The 23,249-nt window shown below is 44.1% G+C and overlaps 1 protein-coding gene across 4 annotated transcripts in view; it reads right to left on the bottom strand.

The window, feature by feature from the left end:
• AMOTL1 (angiomotin like 1) overlaps positions 1-23,249 on the bottom strand; it is a 294,817-nt gene that overhangs the window by 114,938 nt on the left and 156,630 nt on the right. The window contains exon 2 of one of the 4 annotated variants that reach the window (XM_069202418.1): positions 8,512-8,618. The exons of the other annotated variants lie outside the window; for them this stretch is intronic. Coding sequence (XP_069058519.1) covers positions 8,512-8,593 — 82 coding nt within the window. The 5' untranslated portion in view covers positions 8,594-8,618. The remainder of the gene's footprint in view (positions 1-8,511; positions 8,619-23,249) is intronic. 4 annotated transcript variants of the gene reach the window in all.

Consider the following 23,249-nt stretch of genomic DNA (forward strand, 5'->3'; position numbering starts at 1 on the left):
CTATATTTTAGAAATTGAATTACATTTCTTAAAATTTTAGCTTACGAGTTCTGACGGTACATACATTTCAGCCTTGGGTACGTTCTTATTAATTTTGGTATACATATTCAACCAAGAAAAAGCTTTGAATTTAGTAGACTGGCTGCACGTGGGGGAACTACTTACAGATAATAAGCGAGGTACCAGTATTTCATAAGCTACTTGTTGGAGAAACCTGATGTCATCTGGCCCACATCAATGAGAGGGAGTTACAATGGAGGGCTACTCATACGGCTCTCTCACTGGCCCTCAAACACCATAACCTTGAATTTCAGTTGATCTCACCGCATGGTTATATGTTAAAACTACCATGGTAAATGTATTTGATAATTGTGAGGATATAACCTGAGTGCTTCACAAATAGCCAATTTTATTTCAATTGCTTCTAATTCGAAGCCAAGTTTGGACTAGTGTAGGAGGCTGGCCTGGTTAGTAGTGGGTAGCAAGGGGTACTTACACTCTGCACCAGGTCCAGTTATCCCTTATTAGTGTAGAAGAGGTGTTTCTAGCAGCTTAGGCAGATAGAAGGTAGCTATAGCAGAGCAGCTTAGGCTGAACTAGGAGACATGCAAAGCTCCTACTATACCACTGGTGTCATATGCACAATAAGAAAACACAATACACAGATATACTAAAAATAAAGGTACTTTATTTTTATGACAATATGCCAAAAGTATCTCAGTGAGTACCCTCAGAATGAGGATGCCAAATATACACAAGATATATGTACACAATACCAAAAATATGCAGTAATAGCAAAAGGAAGTAATGCAAGCAATGTAAAGTTACAGTAGATTGCAATAGGAGCACATGGGGATAGGGCCAACACAAACCATATACTCCAAAAGTGGAATGCGAACCACGAATGGACCCCAAACCTATGTGAGCTTGTAGAGGGTCGCTGGGACTGTAAGAAAACAGTGAGGGTTAGAAAAATAGCCCACCCCAAGACCCTGAAAAGTAGGTGTAAAGTGCACCTACAACCCCCAGAGAGCACAGAAGTCGTGATAGGGGAATTCTGCAAGGAAGACCAACACCAGCAATGCAACCAAAGTGGATTTCCGGACGAGAGTACCTGTGGAACAAGGGGACCAAGTCCAAGAGTCGCGACAAAGTCGAGATTGGGCAGATGCCCAGGAAATGCCAGCTGAGGGTGCAAAGAAGCTGCCACCGGATGGTAGAAGCTGTGGATTCTGCAAGAACGAAGAGGGCTAGAAACTTCCCCTTTGGAGGATGGATGTCGCACGTCGTGAAGAAGCTTGCAGAGGTATTCCCACGCAGAAAGACCGCAAACAAGCCTTGCTAGCTGCAAGGGTCGTGGTTAGGGTTTTTGGATGCTGCTGTGGCCCAGGAGGGACCAGGATGTCGCCAATTGCGTGAGGAGACAGAGGGGGCGCCCAGCAAGCTAGAGAGCCCTCACAGAAGCAGGCAGCACCTGCAGAAGTGCCGGAACAGGCACTATGAAGAAGAGTGAACAGGAGCTCACCCAAAGTCACAAAAGGAGATCCCACGACGCCGGAGGACAACTCAGGAGGTTGTGCACTACAGGTTAGAGTGTCGGGGACCCAGGCTTGGCTGTGCACAAAGGAAATCCTGCAAGAGTGCACAGGAGCCGGAGCAGCTGCAAATCACGCGGTACCCAGCAATGCAGTCTAGCGTGGGGAGGCAAGAACTTACCTCCACCAAACTTGGACTGAAGAGTCACTGGACTGTGGGAGTCACTTGGACAGAGTTGCTGAGTTCCAGGGACCACGCTCGTCGTGCTGAGAGGGGACCCTGAGGACTGGTGATGCAGTTCTTTTGGTGCCTGTGGTTGCAGGGGGAGGATTCCGTCGTCCCACTGGAGATTTCTTCGGAGCTTCTAGTGCAGAGAGGAGGCAGACTACCCCCACAGCATGCACCACCAGGAAAACAGTTGAGAAGGCGGCAGGATCAGCGATACAAGGTTGCAGTAGTCGTCTTTGCTACTTTGTTGCGGTTTTGCAGGCGTCCTGAGCAGTCAGCGGTCAATTCCTTGGCAGAAGGTGAAGAGAGAGATGCAGAGGAACTCTGATGAGCTCTTGCATTCATTACCTAAAGAATTCCCCAAAGCAGAGACCCTAAATAGCCAGAAAAGGAGGTTTGGCTACTTAGGAAGGAGGATAGGCTAGCAACACAGGTAAGAGCCTATCAGAAGGAGTCTCTGACGTCACCTGCTGGCACTGGCCACTCAGAGCAGTCCAGTGTGCCAGCAGCACCTCTGTTTCCAAGATGGCAGAGGTCTGGAGCACACTGGAGGAGCTCTGGGCACCTCCCCTGGGAGGTGCAGGTCAGGGGAGTGGTCACTCCCCTTTCCTTTGTCCAGTTTCGCGCCAGAGCAGGGCTGGGGGATCCCTGAACTGGTGTAGACTGGCTTATGCAGAGATGGGCACCATCTGTGCCCATCAAAGCATTTCCAGAGGCTGGGGGAGGCTACTCCTCCCCAGCCCTGACACCTATTTCCAAAGGGAGAGGGTGTAACAACCTCTCTCTGAGGAAGTCCTTTGTTCTGCCTTCCTGGACCAGGCCTGGCTGGACCCCAGGAGGGCAGAAACCTGTCTGAGGGGTTGGCAGCAGCAGCAGCTGCAGTGAAACCCCGGGAAAGGTAGTTTGACAGTACCCGGGTCTGTGCTAGAGACTCGGGGGATCGTGGAATTGTCTCCCCAATGCCAGAATGGCATTGGGGTGGCAATGCCATGATCCTAGACATGTTACATGGCCATGTTCGGAGTTACCATTGTGACGCTGTACATAGGTGGAGACCTATGTACAGTGCACGCGTGTAATGGTGTCCCCGCACTCACAAAGTCCAGGGAATTTGCCCTGAACGATGTGGGGGCACCTTGGCTAGTGCCAGGGTGCCCACACACTAAGTAACTTTGCACCCAAACTTCACCAGGTGAAGGTTAGACATTTAGGTGACTTATAAGTTACTTAAGTGCAGTGGTAAATGGCTGTGAAATAACGTGGACGTTATTTCACTCAGGCTGCACTGGCAGGCCTGTGTAAGAATTGTCAGATCTCCCTATGGGTGGCAAAAGAAATGCTGCAGCCCATAGGGATCTCCTGGAACCCCAATACCCTGGGTACCTCAGTACCATATACTAGGGAATTATAAGGGTGTTCCAGTATGCCAATGTGAATTGGTGAAATTGGTCACTAGCCTGTTAGTGACAATTTAGAAAGTAAAGAGAGAGCATAACCACTGAGGTTCTGGCTAGCAGAGCCTCAGTGAGACAGTTAGTCATCACACAGGGAACACATACAGGGCACACTTATGAGCACTGGGGCCCTGGCTGGCAGGGTCCCAGTGACACATAAACTAAAACAACATATATACAGTGAAATATGGGGGTAACATGCCAGGCAAGATGGTACTTTCCTACAACTAGGAATTCAAAATTGAATGACTAAATATCAAACACATTTTCTTCCCACAAAGCAAATGAAAACCAGTTCCAGGGCTAGATTTATAAACTTTGTCGCTGCTCAAAGCTTGACTGGAAGCGGGGTTGACTTGGGGTGGTTCAGTGAACATACTCTGAGGGCAAAATTACACTCCAGGTTCTTAGAATAAGGAAATGTAAGCTTATAAATTCGTAAATGGGATTTGCATGCAAACAACCTCCAACGCTGGTGGAAATTCCATGTTCACAACTCTAGGATTGGAAAAGAGTGTGAGATTTCCTGGGGCTTGGGGAATGCAGCTTTTCAAAGGTGAACCCCTATATTTTTCAATGTGTTTCTCACCGTGGGAAAGCATGCAGATTTTTCCAATGAAAGGCAGAATTAAGTGTGTTTACGGGAAAGAAACAGCGAGAGAACAGCTCCAATTTGTGAATGCAGGGGAAGGGGTTTTCCCCCAAAGGTTTCCAATGCCTATTCCAACTCTTTGTGACCTTTACAGCTTGATAGGAAAACATATTTACCGTTTTCCGTAGATTAGAACAGAGAGTGAATTTATACCATGAGTTGTCAGTCTTAGAACTGCAACCATAGGATTCGCATAGTGACAGTTTAGACAATACACACAAGTGCAACACACAGTTGACATCAATATAATACTGCCTAAAAACAGAAGGATTTGACATCTTCAATTACCCCGTGCTGATACAAAACTGACCCTAACAGAGAATGTCCTAGAAATAAAAAAATGTCAATATATCTTGATGCAAGTCAACATTCTGGTGCGCATGCCAAGTGAAAAAAAAAAAACACTGTAGTGGCAGAACAACCAGTTAATGATTCTAAGCCTCAGCTGTACCGAGAGGAGGGTGGTGGAATTCCAGATGGCCTGGACTCCAGCGCATACTCAAATACTAGTTTGTATGACTTTATCCCACTGTGCCCAGGAGTTTTGTAAACCAGTGTTAGATCGGGCTTGCTCGATGAGAGATCATCAAATTCATGCACCAGGAACACTACATTTTAACTTGAGAGTTCATATATTCCCCATTGTGACCAGCAAATCATGAAAAGAAGAAGGTATGACTTTCTATGTGTTACAATTTAAAGTGTTACCCTTGTGAGGAATGATGAGGCTTAGGAATCATTGGTGATTTGCTCATGAACTTAGAATGGCTTAAGTCTACAGTCAGTAGCATTTATAGTTATAACTGTTCAGCTGGTTTTCAGGTTTCCTTTTAGTACAATGCTCTTAAAGAAAAGCAAAATGAGTGAAATGCACCGAACATAAAAACAATGTGCATAAGGAAAAGAAAAGATTGAAGCTATAACTCTCACTTTGACTAAAGTGAGATGAAATAATTTGTTAAAAACTGGATCAAATAATATATACTTTTCATTAAACAAAGGCAATGACGACCTTACTGCTAATCTTCTCCTGCAAAAAGCTAAACATTGTGAGTTGTCACCTCCGGCATTTACCTTATAATTTACTGCTATCACTAATCTCAAGTGAAAGTTTCAACTATCACTGAGAGCATTGAGGACTGTAGGAACTACGTGATGGTGTGTAGCCATCCGCAAATGGTTTGCCCATGTATGGATGCCACTAACATTTGCAAAGGACAGATAAAGCTGCATGTAGCCAAACAATAACAAAGCTCCACATAAGTATGTGTTCAAATAAGTCACTGGATAGATGAACACCAGATGCATGAATTATAGAATTTGAGCTACCAATGGAGTACCAGGAAAGGCCTGTAATACCTGTAGTTCTGGCACTTTGTAGCCACAATGAACTCACTTACGGTGTGACTTTTATCAGAAGAAACTTGTGACTTTAGTATGATATAGCAAGTATTAGAGAAGAGCATAGGGTTTTCATTTTGATCATACATAGGAATATAAACAAAATCATTCCTACCATTTGCGGCACCCAGTGCACTATTAGCTGGATAATCTTGCACAATCAATGCAAGTGATCCCTCCCTCCTAGAGACCTCTTTCTAAAATTGATGTTGCTGCACGGTGTCCCAGTGTGTGGCTCTCACCTAGGGAAGAAACTGGTAGTCATGGAAATGTAGCAGAAAATGAGTCGCAAAAGTACTGCAGAATTGATTGTACCCTAACGTTTCATGCATATGGAAAAGTGTGTGACACCCGCTGTGCTGGAGTAGCACAAGACGGTACAATGTTAAGATACACGCTGATGCAATCTGATTTCCTAGTGACCTGTTACGTTTTTCGTAACTACCCAATCAACAGCACCCAGATATCAGACTGATAATAAAGTTGTTTACCCCATTATGTGTCCCTCACTGTGTCTCCTCTCATGGACACCACCCTTTTGCTTTACAGCACGGTTCGCACTCTATTTACTTACGAATATAGGTAGGTAAATGCTGGAAAACGTCTATTCTTTCTGACTCTGGCCTGCAATAAATAGGGTTGTGGATATTCCCAACTCACTAGTGTTTGTAACTGCCCCTAAACCCAAACTCATATTGTTTCAAGCATGGATATCAAAACTAATCACCAAATGAGTTAACAAATAGTAGAGTCAAGCTTTATGGTGACTCAAGATTGGCATACAATAATGCACTCTCAAATGAATCTGTTCCGTCCTCACGGGAAAAACCCAGGGGGGGGCAGGCTGCCACCCTTCACATCAGAGACCAAGAAACTGACATGTGGAGTTCCACAGGGATCATCCCTCAGCCTCACTCTTTTCAACATATACATGACACCCCTCACCAAAATTATCTGATCACAAGACATCACCGGAATCTCCTACGCCTATGACACCTAAGACATCTCTCTGAAGGACAAGACAACCACCACCAGAACTAACTTCACTAACTGCATGACCATGGTGGCAGACTGCATGAAAACCAACTGCCAGGAGCTCAACTCCTACAAGCAGTGAAAGCTGCTGTTTCAGGCCTCTTGTGCATTGGCCTGCCCCGTGTGCACTGACTGCATCAGCTTTATCCAGCCCTAGTAATTATTGGTCTTTGGCAGCAAGATCTCCCCATGGGACTCCACCCATTGACCACAAAAGAGATCTAGGGATTTGCCTTGACAACAAGCTCAACATACTGACTTAAGTCAGCACAGTGTGCACCTCCTGCTTCCACATCCTTCGTATGCTGCAAAAGCTCTTCAAATGGTTGCCTCAGGACATCAGGCGGATCATCACACAAGCACTCATCACCAGCAGGCTGGACTACGTCAACACTTTCTATGCCAGAATCTCCAAACTACTCATACACAGGCTCCAGACCATCCACAACACCACTGCAAGACTCATACTCGACGTCCAATACCCTACCCACATCACACAGCACCTCATGGAACTTCACTGGCTCCTCATTAGCAAGAGCAGTCAATTCAATTTTCTCATGCACACATACAAAGCCCTACACAGCTCCGGACGAGAATACCTGAACAGCCACATTCACTTTCACCAATCCACCAGACACCAAAACTTTACCGCACTCTCACTTGCACACACTCCCCGCATCTGAAAAGCAAAACTGCAGGTCAATCATTCTCATACATCACACATAACACATGGAACAACCTCCCTCAACACATCAGAGCCTCCTTCTCACTTCTTGAGTTGCGCCAGAAGCTGAAGACTTGGCTCTTCGTATAAGCACCTTGGGGACAATACACCTACATACCTGCCAAAGCACCTGGATACCCCTGTGGGTGATTATTGTGCTATGCAAATCAACAAAACATACTTATCATGTTTCTTTGTGACTGTTTTTTTCTGGCACTATTTAGTAACAGGCCACATGATACTATGACTGTTAAAAACATTAGTGCCTGCCTAGTCATTTGAGTAGTCACAGATATTTTGCAGAATGTGTTTAATATTAGCCAACTCTAAGGGAGCTATTTGAATACTTGATGATGTGACAGTATGCCTCGTCCACAGTGGATGATTTTGCCACAAAAAACATGCAAACACTATTTCACTTTTCCAAAAATATGATATATGCTTATAACTGCCACACATGTAGAATAGGATAATTATTGATAGGTTCAGTTTCAAGAAACTTTTGTGAAATAAGCAATAATTGGGGCATTATTTACTATGGCTTTGAGCAGGTGCCCAAGTGGTACAAAGCTTTGGGTCAGTTTGCTTACCGTTACAAACAAATCCTGCAAGAGTTGCTCAAACATTCACAGCGTAGCACAAGCACCATTGTAACCCTTAGTAAATCTACACCTTGATCTTCCACGAAAAAGGAGAGCAGGTAGTCCAACGGAGAAGAGTGAAAAATGATGGTCCTTAGCTTACAGCACAGAACCACTCTGGACAGAAGCAAGTCCCATCAAACACAAAGTGACATGAGACAGGATATCCATTTTAGCACTGCTCTCCTTGCCTAACCTATGTTTCGAATGCATTCAGGATTGATTACAGGGTCTGCAGCAGCCCAAACCTAAGCTTTGTGTTGACATACTCGGTCAGAGTTTACTCTCTTCTTTACCAATGACATTTGTACCTGTACTTGTGCCTGCACCTAGTGGGCATAATCTGGAAATACTAGTATTTTGTATTAGATAGTAGTCACCATGCTCACTTACACACGTGTACCACTTTTTTCAAAACAGATTATGACCATCAAAGGTGCAGTGGGACACCAGAGGGCCCAGATCTCACTATTAAGTAAAACATTGTTCTCTATTCTGTATTCATCAGAATTCACTTTTTCAGCCTTGAAAAAGCCCCCTTTGGGGGGGAGGAAGAGGTACTAAGTTACAGGTGTGCTTTTCTACTCTTATCACGAAGAACAAGAGCAAAATCAATAGGTGAGCAAGAATAGAATCACTTATGGAAACCTTAAATAAATCATACAATATACAGTATAAGAATTTGCTAAAATAATTGTGTTTTCTATGTCCTTTGCACGTCTTAAACTCACTCTGCATGAAGATACTGAGTGTTTGCATTCCACTCATGTTGTATGCTGACTATGTCCTGGAAATTAGGGTCTAGTACAGGTATTAATAAGAATGCATAATGACACCTACCACGTATAACCAATAGATAAACGTCACTGTTAGGTGGCAGCCTAGGGTTCGGAGCCCTTTCTTTAAATGATACCCAAAGCATACATTTAAAGGCTCTCTCGTCGTCTCTGCCAAATGAATGGGAAAGAGTTGATGGTTAACTTCAGTTCCCTGAAGTGTAAATTCAACGCTGGCATTTAATAAGAGTTCCAAAATGTGATGCTTTGCTTGTGACATTTAACAATAATGAGGATCTTGTACTGCCTTCATTATTTTTTCCTGGGAACAAACAGTTCATTGTACCATTAAAACAGTGTGTACTATTTCGCTAGAGCAAACCAGTACCCGAACTGCTGCAGTGAACGTGGCCGAGTGCCTTGTTGATAGTGAACGCTTACATAATTGAGGTTTTCATAAAAGGGCAGGTTAATAGCACAAGAATTGTGAATTGCCCTGTGCTAAGCTGATAACTGTTGCTCAGAAGTCCAGGATCTGGCAGTCTGCCCTGGCCCAAGTACTAAACAACCTGAACCTGAAAGCTCTTTAAACTTTACACCAGGCACAAGCAGCCAGCGCGTTTGTGAGACAGTTTTTCTGTGTGTGTCTGTGTCTGAGTGTGCATAAGCATATATGTATTACCATTGTTGAGAGTGGAGGGACTGTGACTTATGAGAAGTGAAGTCTAGAGTGAGTCCTTGTTGCATATTGGCCCTTTTGGGATGTTCACCTTAAGTTTTTCCTTTTTTTTGGAACTCATCTGCTGATAATTCTGAATTCTAATAATAGGACATCGATAGGACATTGATATCCAGAGCCCAGTGTATGTGGTCTCATCCCTGAAAAATAGTGAAAACAGCTTAAAACCTGATTAGCACATTTACCTTTCCTATAGGGTCACAGTATGTGGTGCAAAAATACACCTATGGCATGGCATGGAAATTAAAAAGCTACTTGTGAACTGCAGCACTTATTGAGCCACTTGCTACAGTGACAGGAAAAATGGCTTCAGGCCTACCATGTGTAGCCTGACAGCAGCCGCTTGAACTCTGTTGCACAGATGTCAGCATCATTCTTTTGACAGGTAGGAAAACCAGATTTTAAATATTAAATAAGTCATCTCTAAGTGCACCTTGCTGCCTACATGGTAGAATCAAACATGTGGGACATTAGAATTGGCACATTCCCCCAGTGACTATGCTCACAACGGCATTGTCACAGGCTAGGCTATAACTGGGACATAGAAAAAGTCAAAGTGAAGGCTATACACTTGAATATATAACGTTTGACCAGTACCAGCTAGAGACTCCATTCAAAGACTTATTTTTCTACTTGATAAACCATTAAATTTAGTGGTGAAGTTGAATTTATATTAAATATATTAGAAATTTAGGGCCAGATGTATCAAAGGATTTTATCCATTTTGTGTCTATGGGAAAATGTGTCCGTACATATGGCCCTTAGTTTTAGAAAGTTACCTTTACCCTGCCTTACGCTGCTAAAAGCTAATTTGTATTCACTCTCCAGCAACCGCCCAGCCTATACTGTAGGAGATGTGAAAACAGCTCCCAGAGCAGACACTATTGCTTGGGAGTGAGGAGGTGTTTTCTTCCCCTGACAAGAAGACCAGTTGGGGTGGGCCCAGGAAGTTAATTAACTTCAAAGGAGTTTACCTTGTCACAAGCGAATGTTAGGTTACACTTAGAAAGCCCAGGATTTGTCCACCTAGTCAGGGTGACAGCAAACCAATTTGTAGGAAAGTCATGCTCAGAACCTCGTTTTGAGTGATCACAGACTGCTCAATCCCCTGGCCACCTCGGGGTGGGCACACAGATTTTGCACAAGGGGACAATGTTTTACCCCCATGTTGGATTTTGAGAGCTTGGGGCACTGTTGGATTGTTTGCAGTAGAACGAATAGGAACTGCTCAAAACGTGGGTAGGTTGGCCCAGGGAACTTTTACCCTATTGGTTAAGAAGTACCCAAAGAGTCACCCCTGCCCACTAGCTGGTGCCAGGCAAAATATAGCACCTCAAGGTACCATCCTCAGAATATTTCCTGGATCTGTGAAAAGATCAGAAGAGGACTGGACATGCTGTCTGTTACCTGAGAGGAGCCCTAACGATCTCAACATGCTCCCTTTTGTACCCAGGACAAAGTTGTGGACTTCAAGGGTGAGCTGGCTGACCTCCTGTTTGGCACAACAAGCTGCAAGAGGGCCTTTCTTATAAATGGTTGGCTGAATAGTGGCAGCTAGACTGGCACTGGACTTTGATGTTGTCCCCTGCCTGACACTCTGAGAGTCTCAAAGCACCCTCTCCTGAGGTACTGGGGCATTAGAATTAGAACATTTTCAGTGAGAAATCCACAGGGCTACAGAACGACCAGCTTGCTTGAAGTATTCAGCCTTCAGTTCCCAGCGGCTGCTACAATTTCAGTAGCAGCCTGTCCAAGGAGGATTATTCTTCTGAAAGAGTGACAAAGTTACACTCTGCATTGGGACTTAGATACTTTTTAAAACTTTTGACTTCCCAACTTTTCACCGGGACCAATTCACTTATTGTATCCTGCCAGTGCTCCATCACAGTCAGCCTTAAAGCATGCCTAGGTTCAATAGATGACCATTGGTGATTTGATTTGAGCTTTTTGGATCTTTTTTCACTTAAGACTCTGAAAATCCATTTAGCTGGTTCCCGTTGCTCGATTTTTGTCATTTTTGTCTTATTTTACTCATAAATCTTTCTCTTTATTTTAAAACTGTTGAGTTTTATTATGTCTTGTGTGACTTTATCTACAGTGCTCTGATTAAATACTTTACACATTGCCTTTGATTTACGCCTGACTGCTTTGCGCCACATTTACAGGGATTGAGCACAGGTCTATTGTATTTACTTTGCGTGACAACCAGCAGTTGGGGGACTTGTCCACCCCAAATAATAATCAACTTTCCTATATTGTGATTCCCTCATCTCAATTTTGGTAATAAATAGCATATCATACTCTGCTCATATATGATTTATGCCGCAGTATTTTTTCAAGTATATATTTGTTTTGAGATAAAAGTATTTAACTAATTGTTACATGCAATCTGTAAAAAGTAAAAAGTGTTTTCCTCATGTCAGTTTTGGTGTACTCTCGTAATAAACTCAAATTTGACCACAACACTGTAGTAATACATGTTTAAATACACATTTATTGGTATAGTTGCTCTAAATAATGTGTTAATGGGCTACATTTATTTCCATTGACATGCTATAAATAAATGCATATTATATTGACAGAAATCGTGTTAATAATTTCAGAGCGGGTACCACTGCCAACTCAATAAATACACTCTGTTTAGGTCAAAATAGAGTTCTCAGAGACTCTCTGCTCAAACCCTGGTAACTATGGCACAAGCAGCTGGCAATCCCCAGAGATATGTGTGCTAAGTTCAACCAGTACCAACATTTGTAAAGTAAAGAACACAGCACAATAACATTCCCAAACCAATTAAGAAAAATTAAGAAAACGTTTGCAAGGAAAAATTCAGACACCAAGATTATCAAAATAGGTTATGCGGAAACAGATATATGAATTTCTAAAGATTTAAGGCAAAAAGCACCTAAAAAAATTAAGCACTACGGAAAAACAATAGTTAACGATGGACAGCGACTTCGGCACAATTTCAGACTCACTGGAGCAGAGGTCGGATACACCAAGCTGGTTGTCCTGGTCAAAGGTTTTGCCTTCAAACTTAGGGCCTGATTTAGAGTTTGGCAGCCATGTTATTCCTTCACAGATGTGATATCCTGTCCTCTGGTGTGGTATATAATCAATTGTAAAATCAATGTAGATTGTTCTCTTTGCTCAGCTCTCAGGCTGATGTCATAGTATGACATCACGAGAATATGGAATGTTAAGAAGGTTAGAGGAGAGCAGAGCTGAGAGGAGAAGAGTGTAGTTGGCTGTGGATAGGATGCTCCAATAAAGGACCAGACTTCATACCTTTTGGATCCATGTTTCATCTTTTCAACACCTGTATTATGATTTCATTGGATATAATGGAATCTTAATACGGTGGACGGGATATCCGTCATGTTTGTGACGGAGTAGCCCCCTCTGTCAATCTCTAAACCAGGCCCTTAGTCTCTTAGAAAGTTTATTCTGGTCAGTCCTATACCCCATCGTTCCTCAGGAAGACTTCTGGGTAGTGGGTCTTTCTACAGGCAGGTCTCCAGCAGCATCTAGTCCTCTTTAGTCAGCTGGATCCTCTTGGAGTCAGGAGTCCTTCTGCTTTTTGTATCCCTGAAGTAGGTAAACAGAAAGCCAACCACTTGACCCTTTCAGAGTAGTTCTAGTCCCTAAGTACTAGCAGAATTCAGGGTTCTTTGAGTCCTTGAGTGAGTCCTTCTTCCAGGAGGAGCTATGAGTCAGGATTCTTCTTCTAGCTGGGACTTCGTCTTCAGCTGGAGTCTTCTCAGGTCCAGGAATGTTGTGAGGAGGTGGTAGAGGAGGTGCCAGATTTAATCCGCGATTAGCCAGTGGTTGGAGGAATGCTACCACTCAGTCCTAACAATTTTCTCACAGTCCTCACATCTCCTTTTGTGGCACATCCTCTCTGCTGTATAGTAAAATTAGCAAGGATCCATTGTTGCAAGATAGCGGGATGCAGCTGCCCCAAGGTGGGCCTGTCCTTAGCTTCTTGGGCATTCCCCTACCTTACAGGTTCAAGACTCATTTCCCCTTCTACAGTGGATGGAGCCTGTCTAGGAGGACCCTGGGCATGAACAGGGAAAGCCATCTGTGGCATCTCCAAGTTAAAAGAGATAGCTGTAAAGCTGCTCTTTGTTCTGCCAACTGTTCCTATCCACTTCCTGATGGCTAATCCCTACTAAGCGGTCAACAGGTGCCCAGAGGGAAGCAATTGTTTTCTGAACTAGGGTTGTTAAGTCTCCCAGCAAATGATGTGTAGTCCGTCTCTGAAGGAGTGAGGGGTGGCTGAACTGGATTCAAATCAGTTCAAGCTCAGGCACCCTGAAGTATATTTTTGCAAAATTACATTTCTACTTAAGTTGCCATCACGTCAAATTTTAAAAACTAAGTAGAAAGTAGTTTCAAATAATTTTTCTACTGCTTTCATAATGATATTGCCTCTACCTAGGCCTATTAGAGAAAGGTCTAGCCAGGCCTGCAAGCTGCAATAGCTTTTGGCATTTATTGCACTGTAAAGGAACACTATCCTCAATATATAGCATGCCCTATTTTATATACTAGCACCTTGTCTTGTGGCCTTACAAGGCACACTGTAGGGGTGACTCGTGAATATTTAAAAATAGGCTTTTTCTCAATTGCAAAGGAAGTTTTCCCTGCCATGTGTCATTGCAATGTATTGAAATTGCAGCCTAGCCAGAGCACAGTGGTGCTCCTGGCAGAAATATACTTTTGTTATATATGTGGGTGGTGTAAATACAGCCTGCAGCCTACATATGACATTTAACTTTCCATTCTATAGGAATACTTAAGGCACTGTTGGAAATGGTCCTTTTTGCAAGGTTTGCCCTGTCTTTTTGGCATCTGACCTCCTGTTTTTGATCCTCTGCTGAATTTCGTTTTTGCTGGTTTTAGGACTCTGGGCACTTTATCATTGCCGACTGGTGCTAAAGTTCAAGTGCTCTCTGTCTAAAATTTATTGTTGATTGGTTTATCCATGATTGGCCTATCTGATGTACTAGAAAGTCCCTTGTAACATGTACTATGTGTGCCCAGGACCTGTAAATCAAATGCTGCTAGTGGGCCTGAAGCATTGACTGTACCACCCACATGAGTAGCCCTGTAAACATGGCACAGACCTGCCTCTGCAGTGTCTGTGTGTGCAGTTTTAAACTGCCATTTCGACCTGGCAAGTGCACCCACTTGCCAGGCTCACACCTTCCCTTTTACTATATGTAAGTCTCCCTAAGGTAGGTTAAAGCATCCCCAAGGGCAGGGTGCAGTGTATTTAAAAGGTAGGACATGTACTGGTGTGTTTTACATGTCCTGATAGAGAAATACTGCTAAATTCGTTTTTCACTATTGCAAGGCCTATCTCACTCATAGATTAACATGGGGATTGCCTTGAAATATCTTTTGAGTGTAATTTCCCCTTGGGAGCAGATAGAGATGTGGAGATTGGGGTCTCTGAACTCACAATTTAAAAGTACATATTTTGGTGAAGTTGTTTTTTAAATTGTAAGTTTGAAAATGCCACTTTTAGAAAGTGGGCATTTTCTTGCTTAACCATTTTGTGCCTCTGCCTGTCTGTGGAATACACTTCTGGGTCAGGATGACAGTTGGGCTGTTTGTGAATTCACTCTAAACAGTGACACAAAGGGAGGGGAGCTGTACCCTGCATTACCTAATGGATCTTCCTGGGCAAGAGTGGTGGGAAGAGCTGACAGTTGCACCTGAAAAGGGCTGTGCCTGTCCTTACACAAAGCAGTCTCCAACCCCCCGGAGTGTACCTGGGGCCAGGGCAGAAATGGTAGGGTATTGTGCAATACAAAGACTTTCCTTTGAAGTTTCCCTACTTTAAGGGCAAAAGAAACCAACGCCTCACCTCTACGGTAGCAGTAATGAACTGATGCCGCACCGCCCCAACTCTGTGCAACGTCCTTGTTTCCTTATCGTTTACATAGGTACTGGGTTTGTGTGACTCCATGACCATCCTGCACTCCCTCGGGAGTGGCATTGGACTGTTGGGAACTACTCCGTCAAGACGTCATATTAGCCCCTGTTGGAGCTATTGTGTTTCTAAGTTCTTTAATGAGATTTAATCTTTCAAAATTCATACCTTTGCTTGTGTATGTTGGTTTTTTGTTGTTTTGGTCTTGTGTTACTCAGATAAATATTGGCTATTTTTCTGAACTGGTGTGGAGTACTTTTGTGGTGTTTTCACTGTGTTACTCTGAGTGTGTGTGTGTGTGTGTACAAATACCTTACACATTGCCTCTGCGATAAGCCTGACTGCTCATGCCAAGCTACCAAAGGGGTGAGCTGGTGTTATATTAACTGTGTGACTTCCTTATGCTGGCTAGAGTGAGGGTCCCTACTTGGATAGAGTCCACAACTTTTCTTGCATGACTGAGGATACCTGTGTACCCAGTCCTAGAAACCCAGAAACCCCCAGATAAGCATCAACCTATTGAATTTATGAAATCCCGTAGTGATTTGTACGTCAGCAGTGTTTTGTATGATCTTTAACCTAATTTTCTTACTGTAGTTGGGATGGTCAAATTGAGCTAAAATACCAACAGGAGGAGATGGTGAGATTAACATTTCACAAAACCTATACTTTACTTTGATACATCGGTCTGGGGCTGCTATCAAATATGGGATATAACATAGTCTTGCTGATCAGCAGTACAGGTTAAAATCCAGTTGCAACACTGCCAGCCTCAAGTGCCAGCCTCCAATTAATGAGATAACGTTTCCCATGATATTCAAAATTCCAGGCTGAAACAATGCAGATATTCATATCGCCAAAATGAGTCAATTTTAAAGGCAAAAGTTTGATGCATCCCTGGTTTTTGGTGCCTTTATGGTTGTGGTTGATTGGCTGACCAAAACAAGTGGGGTACTGTTTTTGTCCAGAAAAGCTTTGGTACTCAGAAGAGTATAATATTTGTTATTATCAAATGAATTTCTCTCCATTTGTTGCTTCAAAATTGGATGACATTGTGCAGCAAAGAACATATTGTTTCAAAATACTTTCTGAATCACATGATAGTAGGGGTAACCCCGGACTTATAGTTGCACAAATAACCACATTTCCTAAACTCATTATATTAAGCACATTTCAAAAATGTATCTGCTTCCTTCATACCCATTTTATTTTCATTAGATTTTACTATAAGAATTGATGCACTGTCATTACCGAATGAAAATTCAATACAAGCTGCAGCTCAGATGATAGCTCTAGGAATTGTGTTTTGGACAACCAACAAGCACTAAATACTCATACGAATAGAAGAGTCTGAATGGCGTAATGGTATATTACCCTTATAAAATTGGTCATTCTGGAAATCATGACATATTTCTATTTTTATCTACTGAGTTCTATTTTCTCTTTTTATTTCAATGATCGTTTCTGTGGGAAAACCATGACTGATTTACACAAATGACCTCTTGCTGAACTCTGAGTTGTGTCTACTTTTCAAAAGTGCTTAGCTTTGTGGGTTGTCTGATGAGTTTCACACCTTTTTTCACCACAAACTGTAAGTTGGTAGAAGCCACAAAAAGTAGGTAAAATAAACTACTACATGTAAAAATAAAAACCTGTGGTAAAACAAAATAATTTTTAACTCAGCCTGTTCCTGGAACCTAGGAAGAAGTCCATCTTAGCATATAGAACCATTAGCTTATGGTGTGTTGTTTTAGGGAAAAAGAGGCCACTCCTTTTCTTGCACAACACCCTTTTTCCCATTAAAAAAACAAGAACAAAAAAACAACATTTTGATGTATATTGGCTATTTTCTAATTTCCCTCAAGGGGAATCCACAAACCCTGGGAAGCTTTAGAACAGTGGCGGCTTGCGTGAGGGAAAAGGGGCCAGATGGCACGACGCGTGGCGGGACGACAAAAATAAATAAATATATATATAAAAAATTAACGTACCTTTCTCGCCGCGCCAATCCGATCCGCTCCTCTGTCCTCCACTGCAGGCACAGGCTCCCAGCCTGCCCTGCGTCCAATCGTAACGCTGCTTTCATGCTGCTGGCAGCATGAAAGCAGTGTTAGGATTGGATGGAGCGCCCAGCCAGGGCACTCTAAGGCAGAGTGAGAGTCTCTGCCTCCTGTCTCCTACCTGACAACGCAGTTCCAAGTTGGAGAGAGCCTAGTGTGAATCTGGGTTTGACCGGCCCGAGAAGGCCAGCCAAACATACATGCACACTGAGGGGGAGTGCTGTGCACTCCCCTTCCATCCCTGTCATCACCCGTAGCCCTGCCCCTTTTATGTTTATTATTGTTTTCTTGTAAACGTTTTGCAGCTGCTGCTGCTGGCGGGGGTGGGTGGGGATTTTGGTTGACCATAGCAGAGGAGCCACCCCTACTTTAGAGTATGCAACATATTTGAAAAAGGATGCAAAACTGACCTGGATACCATTTGTGAAAAGAAGTAATGAAGTGTAGACACATATCAGTATAACAGTGACAGGAAAGAGCATTCACTAAAGAAAAATAAATTGTGTTGAAAAGGGACAAATGTTTTGTCGACAAATTGGCCTAGTGTGCTCATAGTATGTTGGCTAGGCTCAATTTAAAAGTGTGAAATCCAAGCATTTATTGGCAAAACGCTCCATTCGAATTGCAGCTATAGGGATAATTGTTTCTGCTGGGTTTTATTTGGGATGGAAAATGTAATTTAACCCCCTGGGTGCCTGAGACGAGCTGGTCTCGCCCTCGGCCACGGTTCCCATGTGCCGGGGACGAGACCAGCTCATCCTGCACCCGGCTCACGGGGCCTCCCACCCACCCCTGTCAGAGATGGAAAGGGAATCGCTTCCCCTTCCACCCCTGCCCGTCCCACCACCTGGCTATCTGATGACATCAGCGCGCTCACAGCGCGCCAACGTCATCAAATGGTGCTGGGGACATGCTGGAAGCCATTTGCTTCCAGCGCGTGGAGAGAGAGAGGACTTCAAAAAGGTGAGTCCTTCTCCTTGGGGTTTTTTTTTGGGGGGGGGAAACAGACACAGGGGGAAAGGAAAGAGTTTTTCCTTTCCCCCTGTGCCTGTTTTCAATGGATTCCTGCTCCTTGATCACGGGCGAGGCTCGCGATCGTGGAGCAGGAATCCACCACTAGGCACCAGGGATGTTTTTTTTAGGTTATTTTGGGGAGCGACCCCTTAGGAAAGGGTCTGTCCCTTGGGGGCATAATTATATCTGTGTTTCATCCCCACCCTGGGGTCAGATCGGCCATTTATTCAGCTGATCTGCCCCCAGGAGGGGTCGAAACCCACTAGACACCAGGGATTATGTTCATAGAATGTTTTAGGGCAGCGACCCCTTAGGCAAGGGTCGCTGCTCTGAGGGCAAGATTTTTTTAAATATGTTTTGCCCCCCCCCCGGAGCTAGATCGCCATGTTTTCAGCCGATCTCGCCCCCGGAGGGGTCAAAACCCACTAGGCCCAAGGGATTGTGTTGTGTGTGAGTGTTTGTGCGTTTGATAGTGTCTTGGGGGCACCCCTTGGGCAAGGGTCACCCCTCAAAAGGGGCACATTAGTGATTTCTGCCCCCCTTGGGAGCAGATCAGCCTATATTTGTAGGCCTATCCGTCCCTAAGGGGGGCAGAAGCCACCAAAATGCCAGGGATTTGATTTCCTTTGTGTTTTTGTGTTGGGGGCGCCCCCTTTAGCAAGGGTCACCTCCCCCCCCCATAGGGGGCACAGAACTGTTGGCTATTTCTGTCCCCCTTGGGAGCAGATCGTCCTATTTTTTTAAGCCCATCTGCCCCCAAGGGGGGCAGAAGCCACCAAGACGCTAGGGATTTCCCCCCCCTTTTTTTTTGTTGGGGGACGCCCCCTTCGGCAAGGGTCATCCCATAAAGGGGGCACAGAAATGTTGGCCATTTCTGCACCCCTTGAGGGCAGATCGGCCTATTTCGTAAGGCCCATTAGGCACGAGGGATCTTGTTTGTGTGTGTGTTTGGTGTGGTGGGGGCACAGAACTGTTGGCCATTTCTGCCCCACTTGGGGGCAGATCAGCCTATTTTTTGTAGGCCCATATGCCCCAACGGGCACCATGGAAAATTTCTAAATGCTTGGTGGCAGGGTGTTCAACTGGCAAAGGTTTTGCATTTGTGATTATAACAGTTTATTTATTCTTCTTGTTCTAGTTCAAAGCTTTTGCTTCTTTTTCTGTGGCTCCTTGCGGTTTTGACAGTGGTTGACCTGCGGTTTGCATAGTTGCATGTTTTAGGTAAGTAAAAACAATTTACTCCAAAGAAGTATTCTTGCCATATATGAATGACATGTTTGTAGGTGGTGTACTAAATGCAGGATTGTGTGTGGAATTGGCCTTAGATTTGTGCACAATGATATTTGTGTTGTCTTATGTCTAATTTGCTTTTCTTTTTTCTTTTTAGTGGGATATCATTGGTGATTGCTGTGTCTGTGCAGAGTCTAGCTTTTTCAGCAAAGTGAGTGGTATAGTTTTTGAGTACATAACTCTTTTGATAAAGCCACATTCTATTACTTATTTTAGACAGTGCTGTCACACTTGTTGGAAAGGATCACGGTTAGCTGCAGAGTGACCGCTCAGCAGGTTGCTGGCATGCTTTTTGAGTCATCTTCTGACCATGATTATGAGACAGACTCTGCATCTGAGGCAGAGGAGGAAGTGAGAGATTCTGGAAGTGAGTTTTCTGTCCGAGATGAATCTTCTGATCAGGAAGCCACTCTCGGTGCAGACGAAGGGCCTGCCAATAGTGCAGCAGTCTAGGGCTGAAAGGTTTCCCATTGGAATACCTGACACATGGGTTGCCCCAAACATGGAGCAGCCACAGTTGCCTGACTTTGCTGGTCTCCCAGGGTGTAGAGTGAATATGGAAAACGTTTTACCTGTCAATTTCTTTCAGTTGTTTATGGACGATGTATTTTTGGAAGAGATTGTTAAGCAGACTAATTTGTATGCAGAGCAGTATTTGAGGGACAGCGCTGCCAGACTTAGGCCTCAGTCTAGATCTACCCAGTGGACTCCCACAAATCTGGAAGAGATGAAAAAGTTCTTAGGTTTGACTTTTTTGATGGGGTTGATAAGGAAGCCGTCACTGGCTTCTTATTGGTCTACTAGTCCCTTAATGGCAACGGCTATATTTCCTGCAACCATGACTCGTAATCGGTAGTTGCTTCTTCTTCGAATGCTGCATTTTGTTGACAATGCATTAGTCTTGCCACAAGATCACCCTGATTGTGACCATCTATTTAAGATTAGGCCTGTCCTTGATCATTTTGTAGATCGGTTTTCAGAGGTGTATGTTCCAGGCAAAGAAATAAGTGTGGACGAGTCTTTGGTCCTGTTCAAGTGGCGTTTGGTTTTTAAGCAGTACATTCCTAGCAGGAGGGCACAGTATGGAATTAAGATGTATATACTGTCTGAAAGTAATACAGGATATGTGTATAATTTCCGGGTCTACACTGGTAGGGATTCCAGTATTGACTCCCCTGGTTGTCCGCCCACTTTTGGAGTTAGTGAGAAAATTGTGTGGGAACTTGGTAGACAACTGTTTAACAAAGGTCACCATTTGTACGTAGATAACTTCTACACTGTAGTGCAGTTGTTCAAGGAATTGTTTAAAGTGGACACTGTTGCTTGTGGAACAATCCGTTCTAACTGGAAAGGCTATCCAAGGAAGCTTGTCTGTAAAGATCTTGAGGGGGGACAGTGCAGTAATAATGAGCTGCTAGCTCTGAAATTTGCAGACAGGAGGGATGTGTACATGCTAACTACCATCCTCGACGAGAGTACTTCCCCTGTGACTGTTTGGGGTCAGGTTGCGGAAGTGCGCAAACCTATGTGCATTTTGGACTATAATAAGCACATGGGTGGTGTTGATAGAGTAGATCAGAGGTTGGAACCTACCTTACACTGCTCTTCGTAAGGTTTACGTGTGGTATAAAAAGTTGGCCATCCATTTGTTTAATTTGGCAACTTGTAATGCTTTTATTGTGTTCAAGGATTTTGTTCCCCTGAGTCAAGGATGAAATTTGTTACATTTCAGGAGTCAGTGATAGAGAGCCTTATTGTGGTGGAACAGGCAAAAGTTCCTAGAGTAGCAGTGGTAGAGAATGTGGCTAGATTGAAAGATTGCCACTTTCCTGATCGCATTCCTCCCACTCCCAAAAAAGACTTGCCCACTAAGAAATGTAGAGTTTGTGCCCGTAGAGGTATGCGGAGGGAGAGCCGGATGTACTCCCCGGACTGTCCTTCAAAGCCTGGGCTGTGTGTGGCTGGCTGTTTCAGGAGTTGCCACACACAGAAGAATTACTGGGAATACTGTGAACGTAAACTGCCATTTTAGATTTTCATATGTTCAGTTTCACGGTTGGCATTACTGTCATGTATTCAGTTAGAGCTTTGTGTTTGTAGTTTTGTACTTATTTATAATTAGTTAGTGGTTTCTTTGTTGTTTAAAAACAAAAAGGTGATGGTGGTGTGCATGGAGTGGCACTTGGCTGGTGGTGTGCGTGGAGTGGTGCTTGGCTGGCGGTGTGCGTGGAGTGGTGCTTGGCTGGCGGTGTGTGTGGAGTGGCGCTTGGCTTGCGGTGTGCATGGGGTGGCGCTTGGCTGGCGGTGTGCGTGGGGTGGTGATTGGCTGGCGGTGTGTATGGAGTGGCGCTTGGCTGGCGGTGCCAGCCAAACGCCAGTCCACACACACCCATCAGCTGGTGTGATTGCTGTATCAGGCATGTGGGCGGATGAGAGTGATGGGCCCTTGAGTGGGGATGTCTGTCGATGCGAGAGTTGTAATGTTCTGGGCCCGTGGCTGGCGGCCTGAATGGTCTTGTGCATGTCATGTGTGAAAGGTGTAAGAATGGACTGTAAAGCGGTTGGTGCCTTGTCGCAGCGTTACAGCTCACGAGCTGTGAGTCATTTGTTCAATTTTTTGGCCTTTCAGTTTAAACAGTGCATTTCATTTTTGTGAAATCTCTTGTTAATATAATTTGATTAACTGAACCATCACTCACTCTCGTGCCAAATCCAACCAGTATGTGTGGTAAAAATGACAATACCTGCTCCGCTGTAATCAGGTGTCGCAGCACACTCGTGACATACTAGGTGGCTCAGGTGGGACCCCGATGATGAAGCATGCCACCAACTTGGTTGGTGGGTGAGGGGTCTTTTTAACATAACCTAAGTGCATTTCTTTTCACAATTTTAGTGTTTGGAACATCACAGAAGTACGTGGACACATGAAAATGATCTATTACAAAACTACCTGTGTTTGGGGGGTGGACCTACGTTTTTGGTCCCGGGTGTGGTCTTCATCTAGGGAAACCTACCAAACCCAGACATTTTTGAAAACTAGACACCCAGAGGAGTCCAGGGAGGTGTGGCTTGCGTGGATCCCCCAACATTTTTTTACCCAGAGGCCTCTGCAAACCTCAACATTTGCTTAAAAAAGCATATTTTCCTCACTTTTCTTTGTAGGATCACCGCTCCTGCACAAATTTCCTATCACACAGCGTTCCCCTCAGTCTCCCAAGTAAAGTGATACCTCACTTGTGTGGGTCCCCAAAGCAGAGTCATCCTAAAGATGGATAAAAGAAAAATATGTGCTTATCAACTCGCTGGGCTATCCCCTCAATCTCTACAGGTTTTTGGCCTTTTTCTGTTGCAGGCACCTGGGCCACCCACAAAAGTGAGGTACCATTTTTATCGGCAGACCGAGGGGAACATTGGGTGGTAAGAAATTTGTACCTGCACAGAGATCCTACAAAGAAAAGTGTGAAAAATGTGATATTTTTTTTTAGCTATATTTGAGGTTTGCAGAGGAGTCTGGGTAAGAAAATGTTGGGGGATTCACACAAGCCACACCTCCCAGGACTACTCTGGGTGTCTAGTTTTAAAAAATGTCTGGGTTTGGTAGGTTTCCCTAGATGACCGCCACACCTGGGACAAAAAAAACAGGTTCCCCCCCCCTGCAAAAACAGATAGTTTTGTAATAGATCATTTTGATGTGTCCACATTGCGATTTGGGGCATTTCCTGTCACGGGCACTAGGCCTACCCACACATGTGAGG

Source organism: Pleurodeles waltl, chromosome 8 (genome assembly GCF_031143425.1).
Source record: "Pleurodeles waltl isolate 20211129_DDA chromosome 8, aPleWal1.hap1.20221129, whole genome shotgun sequence".
Lineage (NCBI taxonomy): Eukaryota > Metazoa > Chordata > Amphibia > Caudata > Salamandridae > Pleurodeles > Pleurodeles waltl.